The sequence below is a fragment of the Musa acuminata genome, chromosome BXJ3-6 (genome assembly GCF_036884655.1).
Source record: "Musa acuminata AAA Group cultivar baxijiao chromosome BXJ3-6, Cavendish_Baxijiao_AAA, whole genome shotgun sequence".
In the NCBI taxonomy this organism is placed as follows: domain Eukaryota; kingdom Viridiplantae; phylum Streptophyta; class Magnoliopsida; order Zingiberales; family Musaceae; genus Musa; species Musa acuminata.
In genome coordinates, this window is record NC_088354.1 from 3,106,449 (window position 1) to 3,123,982 (window position 17,534).

The 17,534-nt window shown below is 42.8% G+C and overlaps 3 protein-coding genes across 9 annotated transcripts in view; 2 read left to right on the forward strand and 1 right to left on the reverse strand.

The window, feature by feature from the left end:
* Positions 1–361: 361 nt before the first annotated feature.
* On the reverse strand, positions 362–913 carry LOC103986803 (transcription factor ILI5-like). Its single transcript, XM_009404904.3, has 2 exons — positions 756–913; positions 362–664 (listed from the first exon to the last, which is right to left on the reverse strand). Exons 1-2 carry the CDS (start codon positions 855–857, stop codon positions 509–511), a joined length of 258 nt encoding a protein of 85 aa, XP_009403179.1. The 5' UTR covers positions 858–913; the 3' UTR covers positions 362–508.
* Positions 914–11,605: 10,692 nt separating this feature from the next.
* Positions 11,606–16,194, forward strand: LOC135641873 (beta-xylosidase/alpha-L-arabinofuranosidase 2-like). Its single transcript, XM_065157656.1, has 7 exons — positions 11,606–12,321; positions 13,345–13,626; positions 14,050–14,219; positions 14,321–14,418; positions 14,555–14,905; positions 14,967–15,383; positions 15,477–16,194. Exons 1-7 carry the CDS (start codon positions 11,902–11,904, stop codon positions 16,046–16,048), a joined length of 2,310 nt encoding a protein of 769 aa, XP_065013728.1. The 5' UTR covers positions 11,606–11,901; the 3' UTR covers positions 16,049–16,194.
* Positions 16,195–16,640: 446 nt separating this feature from the next.
* Positions 16,641–17,534, forward strand: part of LOC135640441 (protein SWEETIE-like) — a 75,263-nt gene continuing 74,369 nt past the window's right edge. For all 7 annotated transcript variants that reach the window (XM_065154872.1, XM_065154873.1, XM_065154874.1 and 4 more), the window contains exon 1: positions 16,641–16,850. In XM_065154872.1, coding sequence (XP_065010944.1) covers positions 16,689–16,850 — 162 coding nt within the window. In that variant the 5' untranslated portion in view covers positions 16,641–16,688. The remainder of the gene's footprint in view (positions 16,851–17,534) is intronic.

The following is a 17,534-nucleotide window of genomic DNA, read 5'->3' on the forward strand; positions in this document are numbered from 1 at the left end:
CGATCGATTCAACGATTGATCCAACAATGATCGAGAAGAGAAACGCATAGCATTGCATTACAAGTAGAGAAACCCATGGTTTGATTTATACAAATGCCGAGGGCAAGTGTGTTCCGCTCAAGCTTGCACAGGCCATTAGTCCCCACGTTCCTCAAGTGGCAGGTTGGAGAAGATGAGGTGACTGCAGACCGTATGACCGCATGTTAGAGACTGCGCCACTCTCTCACATGAATTAAACTATCATAGATGAACTAAATAGAACCGGATTACATAAATATTTTTCTAAGTTGATGTCGGTCGGTTGCCTGTGGAGGGAACAACTCGAGCCAGACCGAGAGAAGAGAGAGAGAGAGAGAAGAAAAGGTAGAAAACTTGTACAGGAAATCCATGGCAAGTCACCGCTGCTACATCTACGTCCTACCCCTCAGACAAGTACATTATCTATATAGAAATAGATATGTCGTGGATATGTAGATGTGGGGATCCTTCACTAGAGTGGGGTATCTCCTCATGACCGGAGCAGACTCCGGATGATCTCGGCCTCGGCGCTGTTGTTGTCCATGGTCGCCATGAGCGCCGAGAGGCGGCCGCTCAGGTCGTCCACCTCCCGGTTGAGGCTTCTTATGTAGTTGCACGTCTCCTTCAGTAGCTTCGCCGCTGAAGCCTGCAGCACGGAACACAGACACAGAGGTCAGATGTGGCAGTGGGGAGTTGGGTCGGGGTGGGAGGAGAACGTCAGTCTGGTGCCCGCTTACCCTGCCGCCGCCTCGCCGGCGGGCCTCCGGAAGGAGGGACTGCAGCTTGGAGATGAGCTCATTGATCTCCTCCTCGGAAACCCTCGACCTCCTGCTCGACATCTCGGCACAATGGAAAAGGGAGAGCGGTGTGGGAGAGACAAAAGGAAAGAGGGATGGAGGGCGAGCTTTATAGAACAAGAAGAACAGAGAGTTGTGTGAAGAAGAAGCATTATATGGAGAAAGGCCATGGAGGCCCAGATGTTCCCCCGCTGTTTCTTACCCTGGTCCCACTCGGTCACTCACTCCCAACTTGCCACGTGTCTGTAAAAAAAATAATACCCTTGTCTCTTCTTCTCCTCCGGTCTTCTTGCTGTCCGAGCCATTAATAACCCGAACGTTCGCAAGCCTTGTAGTCCGAAGATGCCTTGTGAGCTTGTCTCCCCCCCATGTCCCGGAAGGAGAACACGAACCCTGTCGCGTCGTCTGGGGACCTGCCAAGTAACATAATCAGCAGCTACCATTGTATATTTCGATCCACGCTAGTAATTAGAATACTAATCTTGTGATTTGGCCGCATTCACCGAATGCGTCGATCGTGCTAATTCGCCCGCGTCGACCGCAGGACGGTGACAGGGTGGCCGGCGTGGTTGGCTCGGGTCCGGACCGGTCCGGCTCGGGACACCGCACGTGTCGGGTACGACGGCGAGGGCCGCGTCGACACCCCGGCGGTACACCCATGTGACCGATGCCTCGTGGGCCCCCGGCCCATTAAGGCGATCATGTGACTCGGTCTCGCCTCCGTGAAGGGTTTCCTTCTCCATCCCCCTCCCTAAGAAACCTCCACACTGCAGCTGTTAGGTAACTACATATCGAGTGGTTTCTCATGTGACCAGTTCTACTTTTAGGCACCCACATGGGAGGCACACAATGACCCTTTGTTCCACAGGAACAGGAAAGAGACGCAGTTGAGAGGGAAGGGCAAGCATGGGGCCAAGAGATTGAGAGAGAGAGAGAGAGTTAGTGCGAGAGAAGGAAACAGCAGTGCTACTATATGTGGAGATGGGAGGGGAGGGCAACAGCGGCTGGCCACCATATATATCCAACAAGCCCACATGCGCTTTAACTCGCCTTTGTCATATGAACTAACTGACCCAACATTTACAGACATGGCGTACGAACTCGTGATGCCATGCGTGTCGTCGGCACATGGTCTCCACCTCGTCTCATGTCGAAACCCTTGTCACGCTTTCTGCGTGTGCCATATATATATATATATATATATATATATATAGTATGAAGTGATATGAAAAGGCAAGAGAGGCCCCACCGGAAGTCCGTGTTGCAGGGCTAAGGCACGTCCTTTATGGACGTGATTGCATGGGTGCATGGGATGCGCCCTACGGTTGGCACCCAACGTGGTGGTGTCTTCGAGGGGTAAGCCACCCGCTCCAAACGCCGCAGAGAAGCGAAGCGGAAGAGCCGGGGGAAACGCTGTGGCGTGCGGCTGAGCTAAGCCTGAACGAAAAAGGTGGGAGGGAGCGCTCCGACTGCCACGGGCGGTTAGGTTAGGTAAACGTGATGAGGGGCCGCCGAACATCAGTGGGCCACGTGTCCTTACACGCATCTTAAAGCCCGGATCCCAATCTTCATCTAGACCTGCCCCTGAGTTGGTTCGACCAGATCAGATTGGAAGTTTTCTTTTTGCCCCTTTAGATGGTGAAGCACAATTCATGTGAACTCACCAACTCCACCCATTTCAATTTCTTTTTTCTGTACACGTCAAGAAATGTTGACTAATTTGCATGTTGGTTGGAGTTCACACCGACCCCACGGATTCTGTCTCTCTATTTAAACCAACATTACAAACCAGAAGCCTTCAGTCAACCTCACTCTTTCTTAACAATTCAATCCGATTATTAATATACATAATACATATTAAATAGTAGATGTTATCTCTCTGTCTCTTTATATATATATATATATATATATATATATATATATATATATATATATATATATATATATATATATATATATATATATATATATATATATATATATATATATATATATGGGTTAGATAAGCCTTTATTTTGGAAGTTAGCCTTTTGTTTTTTCCCTCAATCTTTCTCATCAATTATTTGATCCTTCATATTTTCAACATTTTTGGAAGGGCTACTAATATTAATTTATGTTTTACTGTTATTTTCTCCATGGTCAACTAACAAAGATGAACTAAAATGGCATATAATAATAATAATAATAACAATAATAATAACCAAATTCAATCAAGTATGTTCTTTCCAATAGGCACTCACCAAACAAAATAAGAAATATGTTTTCTGTCACATATACTCATATTCCAACTTTTGAAGGTATTTTGGTAGCTGGTGGGCAACTTATCACCCAAAAACAAGCATGGCAAGCTTGTCTCAAAGCCTGTTGTGTATCACTCTCTGCGTTGCAGCAGTCCACACTGCAACCTGAATTGTAGAGAAACTCCACGACTGCAAATACCCCAACTGCTTCAGGTAGGAACATACATAACTTTCGTCCTCATTTTATATCAAGCTTTAGTTAACATCATTCACTACATAATGCTAACTTGGTTGAAGTGGATCAAGAGTTCTCCATCCTTCCATCATCACAAGCATCTATACCACATATACTTTTGCAGACATCCCATGGTTAATATGGAGTACTTAAAAAAGTTCAGCAAAAGGTCTGGTGGCAGTAGTCAGGTGAATTTGCTTCACTTCCCCTGTGTCGAAGGCTCAGGTAAATGCCATGATTTTCTTGTAAGATAAGCAAGATAAATTAGCTTCTCCATCTCAGTCATCTCTCTCTTCCTCTTAAATGTATGTGTTTGTCGTCTCCCTCTTTGTTTGTAGCCATTTCTGGCGTTTTAAGCAGGTGTCTTTTCACACAATTAAGAGTGTATTGCCATGTTGTTTCTTCACAGGGACAGCCACAGTTCATTACAGTGACTGGTTGCCAACCATGAACACAGTCTTCTTACCTGTCTGGCCCTGGAGCTGATGTTGATTTATGAGAACTTTCTACTAATCATGAAGGAATTGTTATTAATATAACCTCAATTGCATGTAACAATAACCAGTGACATGAACTGGTTTGATGTGCTAATACATTACAATACTCTGATCTTTGATTGGATTAGACCCTTGTTTGGACCTACTAATCAGCATGAAATGTAATGTTGTCTAATGATTGAGCTTTCTTCAGTACATTAAGAACATCTTTCAGCCACATCTACTGAACTAGAGATTGATATGATGATGCTCGTAATTATTGTATCAATGAGTGGTTCATTAATGATTGATGCCCATTTGTTGCAGCAGATGTGAACTCTGTGATTTGTATAGGCACAGGATTTGTGACATTAATTCTCTGTTAACAAACTATTTACACCACACGGATTGCTTGCATCAAAGATGCAGAGATTAGTTTTCTTTAATCTCTTTGCAAATAACAGTGGGACATGAATGAAGTGATGATTTTTCTTTTACGAGCTCATACAAGTTTTTATAATCATTACTCACCAATTATGTTCTTGATTTCTTTGAAATCCATCACAGAACATGGGTCTGATGATGGCTGTTTAGTTCGTCCAAGTTGGATTTTAGTCAATCCATGGGAAAATTTCCCTAGTTTTGAAGTTTTATTGTGAACAGTGAACCAATATGCACATCTTACATAAAGGAGTTGGTGATTACAATTTCATCTTTTATTGATAGTCTTAAGGTATTTTTCCTATTCTTGTGACGCATTCAAAGTAAATAAAAATGATACTATAATTTGAATATTTTACTAATTATTCATTAAAAAAATCATAAGGTATATTCGTTATTAACATAAATATTTAATATAATGTAATGGGCCTAATAAGAATGAGTTTATCCACAACATCTTAACCTATAAACCAGTCATAAATGGCTTATAGTTGATTGGTTTAAAGTTCTTTTAAGAATTCGGCTTCATATTATCATATTTTTCTAAGATAAATATGCATAACAAATTTTTCTACAAGAAAAATGAGATTTAATTTCAAAACTCTGCAAATTATTCCTGAGAACATTAATACGCCTTATATTTATTAATAAAAACCATTTAACACATTACTTGCTATTAAAAAAAAAGAGTATATCATTCAAAAAATAGCATAATTATTGATAGAAAATATTGACATTAAATAAAGTTCAAAAAAAAAAAAAAAAAAGTAAAAGAAAGTGCAGTCCGCTGCCATGCATTCCCTTAAAGCAAGCAATGCTCAGACTGCGTCCTATCTGAAACATAAAGTGGAAGTCTGTCAGCTATAGGAGCCAATACAACAGGAAGATCTCTACCGAAAGCTCCCAAACCCTACTAACTAATAAGGAGCAGCCTCACAAGAACGAAGCTGAAGGTGTGTCAGAATGTGTTTTAACCCCACCCCCGTCCAACCGCGACGGTGGAGTTCCCCCTCCTGCACGAGACACTGCTACGAGATCTCTCTTCATGGACCACCCCAAGATCCGGTGGTCCTCGTCCCTGCTGTGATCCCATAGGGAATGCTTCGTCCGATCTAGGAGAGACTGCCAGGCCTGGATTAGCAGCAGTCCATTGTCTCCAGTCTGATGTTTCTTGCTTTTATCATGTCGTGGACCATCCTGCTGAGGTCTGCGAGCCTCGGCAAGTTTATGAGATGGCGAGGAGGTCTGGATCAGCTTCAGTTTGGAGTACTCTCCTCCTCCTCCTCCTCCTCCTCCTCCTCTGCATGATTCCATTAGAACTGAGATTTCTTGCTTTATCATTTCGCTTCTGTACGTGGATCACAAGAATACTATAGCTCTGAAAGGCTGGCCGATCTTTCTGCGGCGGGTACGATCGAGTTGTTGTGGTTGGCTCGTCGAAGGATCTGCATCCAGAACTTGATGTTTGTTCTTGGCCTTTACCCAACCCATTTATTTCCTGTAGAGGAAGGAAAAAAAAGAGTTCTCGAGACCATGCCATGATGCATACATGCTCGACTCACACATCGGTGCACTCAAGGATGAAGAACGACATCCTGATGCGTTCTTCAAGATGGGAATTGGAAGACGAAGCTTTGGAGTCTTCACGTGAAACTTGGATTGGGTTGTAACCTGGAATTAAAGACGCAGATCACTGTCTGGGTTATGACTCTGAAAGATCTTCACCCAGTCTTCATTTACAGAATCTACAAAGACAACATGACCAAGAAACCTATATGACACTTGAGACTCGGCTGGAAGTCCAGCGACTCATTTCTGGAGTGCAGTGGCAATCTTAGGCCATGGCCGAGCCATGGCCTTTTCGACTGGCCCAGCCCCTCCCAACTGTTGTGTCGGCTGCATGTCTCCTAGAATTCTCTCAAACACTTGAGATTTTGTTGAACCCAAATCTCACTTGTGGTATGCAGACTTTGATCCAAAGATCATGTGAGCCAAGTGATCAGAAATAAATACTTGAAAGTAGTTCTTTGGGGGGGAGCACTCCAACTTGTATGCTTTACAAAGCGTCGCCCACATCCGAATGGCTATGAGGAATATTTTAGTCGACACACCTAAAGGCAATTTTGGATGACACAATCCACCTTTTAGGAAGAGAATGATCATATGGTTCCAACCTTTTTGCACTGTGCAGCAAACGATTTAGTGTCTATCTAAAGATGGAATGATCTGAACAATTTGGCAAGCAAGGATGCCTGTCTGTCACATATGAGTCCTTCTGGGTGCGGTGGAATGCCATCCAGAGTTCCCCCAAACACTTCAGTTAGGGCTGATGCATATCCGAGGCGAAACATGACCCTACTGAAGTGGTTTGAAGGAACTCCAGATGACATCCAACTCTTGCTTCCATTCCTCTGCATGCAATGTTAGAGAGAGAGTGAGAGAGAGAGAGTGTGTGTGTGTCTGTGCATGGTAGCTGAAGACACGATGGTGTGAATGAACAATGCGGCGGCCGTGGAATGCCAGCCGGAGTTCCCCCAAACACTTCAGTGAGGGCCGATGACATCCGAGGCTGGAAATGGCCCTACCGAAGTGCTTTGAAGGAACCCCAGAGGACATCCGACGCTCGTCTCTGAACTGAGTCTTCCTTGAGCGTACAAACCAGCTAGCTTCTCCCAGGGTTATATAATGGTGCTAAGCCTCCTTTATTCAAGCACTTGCATGGTTATCCAGTTATCCCCGGGAGAATCCAAAGTTGGAGCACATACATAGATTGCATTCATTGAACCCGGACACTCTCTCCTGCCCCGATGCAAGGGAGGGACGGGGAATAAAAACCTCGGTGGTCACAAAGCCACACCTTGCTGCATCCTTTTGCCATGCACGTCCCTGTCCTCTCTTTAATCTTTATCGCCAGCGCCTCGAAGATGCCATGCCTCTCCGATCTGCACTCGTGGAAGCAATGCACGCTTCGAAGGCAGAAATGTCTTGCCTTCCCACTTATGCTTCGTGAAACCATCGGAGAGACGCTTCGTGGCATGCGAGCTTTAGGCTTTCCATGGATCAGAATCTATCGGCGATTGCCTGCGAGTTGGGCCACGGAGTCATTTGGAGGGGATGATAGGCTATTCGATTGCTTGTTTCGCAAAGGAAGACTACAAATATGGCATTGTCATTTTGCATTGTATCTTCTTCCATCATTTGTTCCTTCCTATTGCTCTTCTTATCTTTCTTCCTATCGCCTCATTTGCTCTCTCTCTCTCTCTCTCTTTCCTACTTTCCTTATCTATCTTCTCTTCTCCTCTATCCAAAATCGGATATAACATTATTATGTCGTAACATAATGTTTAAAAAATATTAACTAGCTTAGCTAATAAATACTTTAATCATTGATAGAAAAAACTATGTGATCGAATCGGAAGTTAGCATAGCAGTGCGATAGAGAAAGATTAAGCGAGTCGGATAGATCTAAATACTCGCAAAGAAAAAAAAAAAAAGAAAAGAACTATCTGTGATCCTTACATTTGATATTTGCAATCGATTTTTAGCAATAAATATGAATAAAGCTTACGAAATAATCCTCTCATTGGCAGGCTGGGTGGTCCCAAACAAAAAGTCCTTAATGCTTGCCAGCAATCTTCTTGCCGGCAAGTGAATGATTGGACCAGAATTTAGTGTTTCTGAATCCCAACTTCATGCATGGTAGAGCTGCACATGTCCTTGGCAGAACCTTCATTTTGTCCCCTTGGTGCATGATTGCAAGATCAAACTCCATATCTGATGAGATTCCAAGAGTTGAAGTGTAGATGGAGACCATGGGTGTAAAGATACAAATCATGATGCCCACGTACTTAATTCGCTCCAACAACATGCGTGATTCGGTGATCGATAATGCTCAACAAGCCTTCGATGAATTTGTTGATGTCTACTAGTCGAACGATTAAGACACTCGAGGTTCCTTCAAAGGATTACTAGTTTGATAATTTATCGTAAAATCATCAACTCAAATCTCGTAGTCATCGTACTCGAGAATTACTAGTTTGATAATTTATCGTAAAATCATCAACTCAAATCTCGTATTCATCGTACTCAAGGATTACTAGTTTGATAATTTATCGTAAAATCATAAACTCAAATCTCGTATTCATCGTACTCGAGGATTACTAGTCGAATAATTAAGACACTCGGAGATTCCTTAAAAGGATTACTGACTTGATAATTTATCGTAAGATCATGAACTCAATTCTCGTATTCATCACATAATATCTGTTTTCTCTTGATATTGAGAAAGAACGAAAACTATTTTCAATTATGTGATTTAAAGAAAATTATAGATGAGTTATTGTCCAGTATAATTCTCTCTCTTCAATTCCAGCTAGAAAAAGCTGCCGTACCAACTCAATAATGCATCCCTCTTTGGAAGCTTGAGAGGAGGTAGTATCGAATGGCTCAAGTGACTTCCACTTCCTACCCTCTTCGACAAAGTTGGCTTTCTATTTCTTGTTCGACTCACTTTTAGGAGTTTTCACAATATTTAACCTTCCCAACCTTATTATAACTTATATTAAATTGATTTATGTGTACTTAATAGGGAATATTAGGTTTCGAAAAGAATAAAATACTCCTTTAAACAGTGTAATGTGACTTAGAAATTTAGTTATTGTTCGAATGATCATCAACTGATAGAGCAAAATTAGAAAAGACATATATGATTTATGAGTTTATATATGTTAAACTTAAATCCAGAGAGACAATAAATATCATTTACTTTGCGAAGGTATCTAAAATTAATTACTTCATCTTGATTCTCATCGATCTTTCTCGTAACATAAATATGCTAATGATAAAATATTATCATTATTCGACTATAATATCACATATATAATTAAATAAGTTCCGAATGATCATCCAATTTGACGACCGGATCTGAGGAACCTTTGGTTAATGGTAAATTATATGAAGATGAAATCCTTAATTATGTCTGTTAAACCTTCTCTCAAACAGTAAAATGCCACGGAATAATTTGCAGCCCCACTGTGTCACCCATGTGGGGCCCAGAGATACAGTGGGCCATGCATACCGAAGGGCTTTAACTGTGAGATTATTACTGGTTGGTGAGTGGGGCCACTCTGATGATTTGAAGTTGACAAGATATCAATATGTTTTGGATGATGATGGTTGAAAGAAACCTTTCATCTGATAAGAAAGGCCAACATAAAACATGATCATTACAGAGTGTCATCATGTACTCTACTTACAGGTTTGATGATGGTGTATGCCTGTCAATCTAATATAATATCTACATTTATCGACGTCAAATACTCGTATGTTATGGATGTGAGGTCCCCACCATTTCTTACTACTCTTTGAAATGGATTTGTCATCGTGGGTGCCTCATGGACACATCCATGTTTCATGTTCATGTCACGTGTCCGTCTCACATACGTATCATATCAGCCATAGAGTTTGGCATGATGGACCTATCCATGTTTCATGTACATGTCACGTATCCGTGTCACATCCATATCATATCAGACATATATATATATATATATATATATATATATATATATATATATATATATATATATATATATATATATATATATATATATATATACGTAATTGATCTGGTTGGTAGGTGATAGAAAAATGATGTGATCGATCTCTTTTGAGGCCGATCTATCTTATACGTAATTGATCTGTATTAAGCGATTAATAATTTGATGTCACGTAATCGATACACAATATGATCGATATATTGATATTATATGATCGACATCTAATGCTACATAATCAATATCTTTGCGTCGTATAGTTAGCACCTTAGTATCATATCATCAATAATAGTTCAATAAAATATATTAGACATTTTGAGATCGTATGATTGATATAAAATCGTCCATCAAATTTTACAAACTATACCGTGGATGTTGTACATGCTGGAGTTCAACATGACACCATTCCATCATAATTATGAGAAGTGCATAATTATTTCCGATATCAATGCACACATTTGAGTATAACGATCCTAAATTCATGATATAAAATATTCATTTGAGAACTCCAGTATTTTTTGGCTCTGAAGGACTTTGCATTTGATCGGTACATCATAATTAAAACTAATTGAAGTATTAAATAATTTTATTGGGTGCATCACCGACATAGTTTTACATATTCCAAATCTTAAAGGATTAAAAGGGATTCAATATTTTATTACACTAATTAGAGAGAAGCGTAGAATAAGACATCGATCGACTCTCAATTAATATTCAGATCGAACAATCTATATTAATCATAAATATTTAAAAATATTAGTTAGATATGAATTATTTAGATTTGAATTAGGGATCCAATTTTGGTCAGAGGAAAAACAAGACGAGAAAAAATATTTTATCAAGATTTTTATCCGATGGATCCATACAAGCGTAAGAGAAAAAGTACAAAAAAATATTTAAAATTTATATAAAAAGAGTGTACAAAGATATTTATTCTTGAGTTAATGTTAACTTAATGATCTTATAATTAATTATACATAGTGAAAATCTCATTTTTTTAGTAAATATAAATAAAAAATAATGATTTTATGCTAATTTGTAATATATTCTTTAGTTATTAATATTTGTGTTTCTCTTTTGGCTTAAAATATATTTTCTCCACCCAATCTTCATCAATTTTTTTTGATATATTCTTTAGTCATTGACGTTTATACATATATTTTTAAATTTCAATTATATTCTCTCCATCCAACACAAAAACCAACTCAACTCAACATATCCTTAAGCTAATTATTTTATTTCACCCCGTACTATTTTAGTTCGAAAGAGTTGCGGGAATCTCGTGAACTTTTTGGCTTTCCTATAGAGAATATAACGTATTATACCTATCGGCACAATGCATTCATCGGAGAATGTGCGACACAGATGCCGAGTCTACGTAGTCGTGTCGTATTCACAGTTTAATATGCTGGAAGAATGTTTTATTCATCATTAATTATCTAATTTATTGGCATCATATTCTAATAATCAAAATAACTTACACGAATGGCATCATCCATATCACGTGCGGGAATCTCAAAGCAGGGCGGACGCAGATCATGAATGAACGAGCGTACACGTAATGGATGCCATCCATGATGGTGGACGGTCACATCATCACATCACCACACACTCTTATTCTTTGATGGGCGCACATCGTCGACTCGCTCACATCATCCAACCCGTATGCTTTTACTGCGTCATGTTGATTGCTTGTAGAACGGAAAAATGCTGCAGTAGTTCAACTGTTATGTGGTCAACAACTCACGGTCCAAATTGGTCAACCCAAATTACGTGTGCCTGTAAGGTTCTTAGTCGATCTACCGAAGCTGGTGGATCTACCAGTAGCTGAAAGGGAGAAACAGTTGAACGTTTCTTGCCTAATCGCGAGCTGGGAGACTGGGCGCTGCCAATTAACCCCCCGACAATGGTAGTAATGTAGCAGTAGTCTGATGCTAAACAGTGAAGCCTGCCACCACCGTTCCCCGAGAATAAATTGCCCTCCGAAGTAAGTACTCACGCGCTCGTAGGCCATCTCCTCCTGTCGAGCTCCCCCCTTGGTCACGGGTCGCAACCAAACGAAACACCGCCACCGCTCCTGCGCCGACACCGGACCCAGTAAGGGTGGGGAGGAGGACGGCCGTTGAGGCCGCGGGATCGATGGGAGAAGCATCAAAATCCCATCTTTCTGATCTGTTGCTGGCGCTCTGCTTCGTCTGCTTCCTGTGCTGCGATGGCGTTTCCGGCCAAGGTCCGATCTTTGCGTGCGACGTAGCGTCGAACCGGAGCTTGGCGGGCCTCGGGTTCTGCAACGTGTCGTGGGGAACGAAGCAGCGGGTGAAGGACTTGGTGAAGCGACTCACATTGCAGGAAAAAGTTGGGTTCTTGGTGAACAAGGCCACGGCGGTGCCTCGGCTTGGGATCCCGAGCTACGAGTGGTGGTCGGAGGCCTTGCACGGCGTCTCCTACGTCGGCCCTGGGACGCGCTTCTCCACCCTCGTCCCTGGGGCGACCAGCTTCCCTCAGGTCATTCTCACAGCGGCCTCCTTCAACGCCACCCTGTTCAAAGCCATCGGAAAGGTGAGATCTTGACCCAATGTTTCTGTGGGTTCTAAATATTACTTGTTGAAATGTGTCACTGATGCTTCCATCTGCTTGACGAGGGACCTAAAAACGTGTGCATTGATGTAAGTGCTTACCTCATGAGTCGATTACCTACTCTCAAGTAACATCACGAAGAGGAAGTAGAACTTGGATTAGTTCACATCATCTGTTTCTTCTAATGCAGCTTTACCATTTCTTCTTCTGAAAAGAAAAATTTTCTGTGGGTTCTAAAGATTACTTGTTGAAATGACTCACTGATGCTTCCATATGCTTGACGAGGGACTCAAAGCGTGTGCATTGATGTCAGTGATTGCCCGATCTCGAGTAACATCTGGAAGAGGAAGTAGAACTTGGATTAATTTGAATCTGAGTTCACATCATCTGTTTCTTCTAATTCAGCTTTATGATTTCTTCTTCTGAAAAGAAAACTGCCATATACTATTTTGGTGGACCAATGACAGCGGAGACAGAGGGAAAGTTGGTCTTCATGATTGTCCTCTCGTTTCCTTTCTTTTTTTGCGCTTCTTACCATACATACGCCATCATCATTAGATTTCTCTGCATCACTTTGTTAGAGATATGCGATGAGCGAGCACAATAGATTCGAAGACCACACAATTCAGATCATAGATAGACTGGCTTTGCTGCTCCATCCGCTTGCCTACTATCATTAAGTATGATACCTTTACATGTCTCTCAACACTGTAGTGTGTTCGTCTTCTACATGGATTAGAGGTTTGTCTTTGGTGACCACTTCGCCATTGTTGAGATGTCATTGTCTTTGGCTGGAGTAAATAATATGGGTGGTGGCGACATGGTCCCTGATGTTCCAACCCTTGTCTTAGCCATCTCTCCTTTATCTTTATCTTAAGGACTGAAATATAGTCTTGCTTTTGTTTTGGTAGAAGGAACATATATATCTTTCACAAAAACAAATCTCTTCATGAGTAGCTTCTGCATCGATGTCTTGGTAATGGCTCTCCCTGTGCTTGGCTACAGGTAGTATCGACCGAAGCCCGAGCAATGCACAATGTGGGTCTTGCAGGACTGACATATTGGAGCCCAAACGTCAACATATTTCGAGATCCAAGGTGGGGGAGAGGGCAGGAGACACCAGGGGAGGATCCTGTGCTTGCAAGCAAGTATGCCACTGGATATGTGAGGGGTTTGCAGGAGGCAGATGATCCAGACAAGCTCAAAGTTGCCGCTTGCTGCAAGCATTACACTGCCTATGATGTCGATAACTGGAAAGGCATCGAAAGATACACCTTCAATGCTAAGGTAATTAATTGGAGACAAGATTTTATGGATTGCTTTAACATATTCCAAATGTTGAGCATATTTTGGTGGATTGTCATCAATCTTGAAATAAATACTTGTCATTTTCATATATCTGTAAGAATCCGAAAGGCTTCAACAAATGTATTGACTGTTTGGTTCATATTTGTTCTTGCATGCTGTTATATGCTACTCTTAGAACATTCCATTTGGCAAAAAGCAAAACACAAAGAAATATACATGAGTTTGCCATCTTATGTTCTTAAACCGACCAATATCTGTACAAAGATTAAGGAATGCATCATATATAAGTCTTTTTCCACAGTTGAACATGCTTGATGATTACTGATTATGGGAAAGATTTGCCGAGCTCAATGTGATAATTCTGATCTCCTTCATCATGTGCAATTCTGGTTGTTTTGGTAGGTGACAAAACAGGACTTGGATGACACCTTCCAACCTCCTTTCAAGAGCTGCGTGATTGATGGGAATGTGGCCAGTGTCATGTGCTCTTACAACCAAGTCAATGGAGTCCCCACTTGTGCAGACAAAGACCTCCTTGCTGGGACCGTCAGAGGAGACTGGAAGCTCAATGGGTATCTTCTTCTTCCGTCGCTTCGGATTTCGTATATTACATTCGTGTTAAGATATGCATGATTTCTCCCCAAGAATCTAATGCTGAACTCGATGCTTTCAGTTACATTGTCTCCGACTGTGACTCTGTCAATGAACTCTACAGTAGACAGCACTACACCAAAACTCCTGAGGATGCTGCAGCCATTACCATCTTAGCAGGTATTGTCCCTTTTCTTCCAACCGTACTGGCACGGATAAGAAAGTAGTCTATCTTCTTCTTCTTCTTCGGTGGAGAACCTCTGCAACAAAGGCCACTTTTGTCATGTCGAAGATGGTCTGCTGATCTCGAGTGCAGGTCTTGATCTCAACTGTGGAACTTTCTTGAGCGATCACACTCTGGCGGCGGTTCAGGGAGGCAAGCTGAGGGAAAAAGACGTGGACAAGGCGATCGCCAACAACTTCGCCGTCTTGATGCGGCTAGGCTTCTTCGATGGCGATCCTAGGAAGCTCCCTTACGGTGATCTCGGCTCCAAGGACGTGTGCACGGCCGCGAACCAGGAGCTCGCTCGCGAGGCCGCGAGGCAGGGCATCGTCCTCCTCAAGAACAGCGAGGGCTCTCTGCCCCTCGACACCAAGTCTATCAGTTCCTTGGCCGTGATCGGCCCCAATGCTAACGCCACCTTCACCATGATCGGCAACTATGAAGGTACTAACGGCAATGCTTTGCTTCTTGATTCATGAGGCCATATTAACGTGCTCGTGTTCAGGAACACCATGCAAGTATACGACTCCGCTGCAGGGGTTAGCAGCCAACGTCAAGACCGTGTATGCGCCGGGGTGCGCCAACGTGGGTTGCGCCGGGAACGACCTCCAGTTGGACTCGGCGAAGGCGGCTGCGGCCGCGGCGGACGCCACCGTCTTGGTTGTCGGAGCCGACCAGTCGATAGAGAGGGAGAGCTTCGACCGGGTAGATCTGCTCCTCCCCGGCCAGCAAACGTCCCTCATCACGGAGGTGGCGGAGGTGGCCAAGGGGCCGGTGATCCTCGTGATCATGTCAGGCGGCCCATTCGACATCTCGTTCGCCAAGACCAGTGATGACATCTCGAGCATCCTTTGGGTGGGGTACCCCGGCGAAGCCGGCGGAGCTGCCATAGCCGACATCATCTTCGGACACTGCAATCCAAGTAAGTTCCAGTGTCGAATCTAGCAGAGAGGATTGATCCAGACTGAATCCTGATTCCTTGTGTCTGTGACTCGGTGTCCTCGATCATCTGCAGGTGGAAGGCTCCCTGTCACTTGGTATCCTCAATCATTTGCAGACTCGGTTCCCATGACCGACATGCGCATGAGGCCGGATCCGTCCACGGACTACCCCGGTCGAACGTACCGGTTCTACACCGGCGACGCTGTCTACGAGTTCGGCGACGGCCTGAGCTACACCGATTACACCCATCACCTGGTAAAAGCTCCCAAGATGGTCTCAATCCCCCTCGAAGAGGGCCACTCCTGCTACTCTCAACGGTGCAATTCCGTCGACCTCGCCGGCAACGCATGCGACGGCCTAGCATTCGACGTGCACCTGCGAGTGCAGAACTCGGGAGGCATGGCGGGTAGCCACACCGTCTTCCTCTTCTCGTCTCCGCCGGCGGTGCACAACGCACCCAGGAAGCACTTGCTGGGGTTCGAGAAGGTGTACTTGGGGCCTAAAGCGGCCGGCGATGTGGTGTTCAAGGTCGATGTCTGCAAGGACTTGAGCGTGGTGGATGAGCTCGGGAACCGAAAGCTGGCCTTGGGTTCTCATGTCCTCCATGCGGGGAGCTTGAAGCACTCACTGAGCTTGAAGATTTGAGGCTCATGAGAGCTTCCGGTGGAAATAATCCGTTCCCCACAGAAGAATTTAGTGAACTGTAACCATTCTGATTCCTACAATTGCAAAATTGTAACCTTGAATTAATTTTTACCTCTCTATGGGGAAAATATTTATGGATTTCTTCATTTCTAATTGTCTTATGAGTTGATAAATTGCACATTGTGTATGTATTATTTAAAACTTTAATCAACATTATTATATCTAAAATATTACGTTAATATCCAAAATCAACATGCAAAATTTAATTTGTTCATAAATGTATATTGTTTTTTATATTATTAATTTATATTATTAATAACATTTTTGCATACGTGGTTGTGAAGATTCGCGCCACGTCATCGCAAACATAAAAAAAGGAAATATCAGAAGCATAGTAAAAGAATTATTTTCACTCAACGATTGATTAAATACTGACCGTCGATTTATTGATTAATCACATATATCTGAAAACTTTGTAGTGTCATATAACACAATTAAATTTAATATTTGAAATCGTAAATGGTTCACGTGATCACCACGTGACTCTTCGGACCTCCGCCTACATTCTCCGGTTCCAAGATCCATTCCTAGCTCTGTCGCCACAGAAGCCTTGCGAGCCTCTCCGGTTTCCATACTCTCCATGGCGAGGCGCGAGGCCGACGCCATTCCCCTTTCTCGATTCGGCGTTCTCGTTGCGCAGCTGGGCTCGATCGTCGCCTCCGCTCCTCAGCAACCCCCCGATGCCATTCTATGCTTCGATCTCCTCTCCGAGCTCGTCGTTGCCATCGAAGAGGAGCCCAAGGTAAGATCTGCTCCGCCTCTCTAATATCCCGTCCGCCTTCCCTGTCGCTTGTTCCCGGTGTGATGGCGAAGATTTTCGCCGGTTGTGGTGCGAGATCTTGGGATTTCCAAATTGTTTTTAAGATTAGGGCTCGCATGGGCTTGGTGTTGTTTCCTTAATCAAGGGCACTTGAGCGTTTCCGTAGGGCATCATCTTTCGTACTCAGGACTCCAGTTTGGCAGTCTTGATCTAGGCTGGGAGGATGTTAGTTGGAAGTCTGGGTATCCACCACCGTGCGCTATTTATTGGGCTGGACTAAGACTTCCCTTGATGTTGAAACAGAAAGAAAAGAAGAAAACACTCGTTGAACATCTTCCAAGGCTAGATTCCTCTTGTTTGTTTTTGCGAAATGCAATACGCATATCGTCTGGTGGTCGTTGGTTCTTTTTCCAGTTTACTTTGGACATACGTATGAATTTCCCAATGCCACAAGCCAATTGTTACTGACATTTGGTGATACTTCTGCCAGTTTTTCTTAGACAAAACACTCAAAAAGTTTTGCTCCATGGTTGAGGTCACAACAACTTCATTATAGTCAAGTAAGCTAAGTTAAAAAAAAATCATTTGAAAACAAATAATAAAAGCTTATCCTGTCATGTGATGATAATTTTATATTTCAACATGTCGCTTGAATTATAGTTTTAG